General features: G+C 35.6%; 1 protein-coding gene across 1 annotated transcript in view; it reads right to left on the reverse strand.

Moving 5' to 3' along the window:
* Positions 1–6: 6 nt before the first annotated feature.
* Positions 7–1,713, reverse strand: part of LOC102295677 — a gene marked incomplete in the record, with an annotated part of 16,478 nt that continues 14,771 nt past the window's right edge. Inside the window, 3 exon segments of the mRNA XM_042216441.1 lie at positions 7–487; positions 833–912; positions 1,098–1,388. Coding sequence (XP_042072375.1) covers positions 308–487; positions 833–912; positions 1,098–1,388 — 551 coding nt within the window.

Here is a 1,713-nt window from a genome sequence, read left to right on the forward strand (position 1 = left end):
CAGTGATTTTTAATTGTTCAGGTTGATTTTTAAATAGATTTTCTTTACTTGTTTACATTTTTGTGAGCACTGAACCCAGTTTGGATGTTCAGTCTGAAGCTGATAAACGTCTATAAAATGAAACTGTAGGTGTCCTGCACACAGCGCTTCACCTCCTCACTGATGCTGCATGATTATATTATATCCTGTTTTCTTTCTTCAGACCACAGTCTGCAGAGAAGTCATGCACATCTGCACATGCACAAGTGATGCAAACTTTTTCATCAATTGTGAGCAAAACATCTTTTGTTGTGAATATAAATTTGTATCACTTAAACTTACTGGGCTTATAGCAGTTTTGTTGAACAGGCAGACTGATCTCAGAGCTGACCAGGTTGGAAACATTGCAAGAGAAATTAGCGTTTAGCACATCTTTGGCTACTCTGGTCAGCGTCTTCCCTTTTTCTTCCAACATTTCACCATCCATTAACCATGTGATCTTCTCATTCTGTGGAAGACAATGTTATTTTCAAGGAGTGTGTGTTTATTGAACTCAGGAAAAAAAAAGAAAATATTACTGATCACGGGGCTGATAGTTTATCAGAGTCTCAGCAAGTGAACTTGAATTTAAAGAGGATCAGGAAATCTCTAGAAAAGCTATTAAGTTGTGACCTGAGAAAAAGAGAACGGTCATCCACAGCAGCCTGCCATCATGATTTAACTTAACCTACCTACACTCTGGCAATCGGTAAATGGGCTGGTTCTTATTCTGATTCTCCCTTGTTGACATGTTTGACTTGTTTGAAGAATAAGAATAAGGATAAGTAAAGAAAAAAAAGAACATTTTACTTACCTGACCAACACTGCAAGTAAAATTGACATGTCCATTATCTGTACACGTCTTTGTCGTCACAGTGGGCTTCTGCACACGGTCTGAGTAAAGCAAATTAGATTATATCAACAGAATATTAGGCAAGGCTGATAACACATTAATCTAAAAAAGAACAAGAAATATTGTTGCATGACAAATCTGAGGAGTGGCTTCAGTATATTAACATTAATATCTTAATGTGTTTGTACATACATTTGTTTTGGTTAAACTATGTATTTTTACCTACCTAATACACACAAATGCACACTCTGTAAGTTTCCCACCACATTTATTCCATCTTCATTGGTAACCTCTGGTCCGTATCGTCCTGACTTGTCTTTGGTGAGTTGTTTCAGCTTTAGTGATCCAGTTGAATCAACATCATCATTTTTCCCCGTGATCACCAGTTTCTGTCTGCGATAAAAGATTATTCTTGTGTCCTTGATCCATTTCAGGTTATCTGATTCCTTCAACTCATATCTAAGTGGCACAGTAAAGGTTGATCCTGTTGCAGCGTACACACAATCATCCTGAGAGCCTGAAAGATAAAGAAACAGAGAGGAATCTTGTGAAAAAATAAGAATAGTCATACTAGAAAAGTCTAGTTTTCATCAACAATCATATCTCAAGTTATCATATTTGAAGGAAATTATTATCTTCTTTTGGCTTATGAACTAGAAAACCTTTTTAGTCAGGAAAAAGACAAAATATGATAATAAGAGGAAAGAGCAGCACAATAATCAGCAGCAGCAAATCATAACAATGATATTGGCAAAAACTGAAACAGGCTATGTTCACATAGATATATTTAAGAGATATATATATTGACAAATAAACAAAACAGAAACATGGAAATCTAAACT

Source organism: Haplochromis burtoni, unplaced genomic scaffold (assembly GCF_018398535.1).
Source record: "Haplochromis burtoni strain Fernald_Lab_line unplaced genomic scaffold, NCSU_Asbu1 Contig_1059, whole genome shotgun sequence".
In the NCBI taxonomy this organism is placed as follows: domain Eukaryota; kingdom Metazoa; phylum Chordata; class Actinopteri; order Cichliformes; family Cichlidae; genus Haplochromis; species Haplochromis burtoni.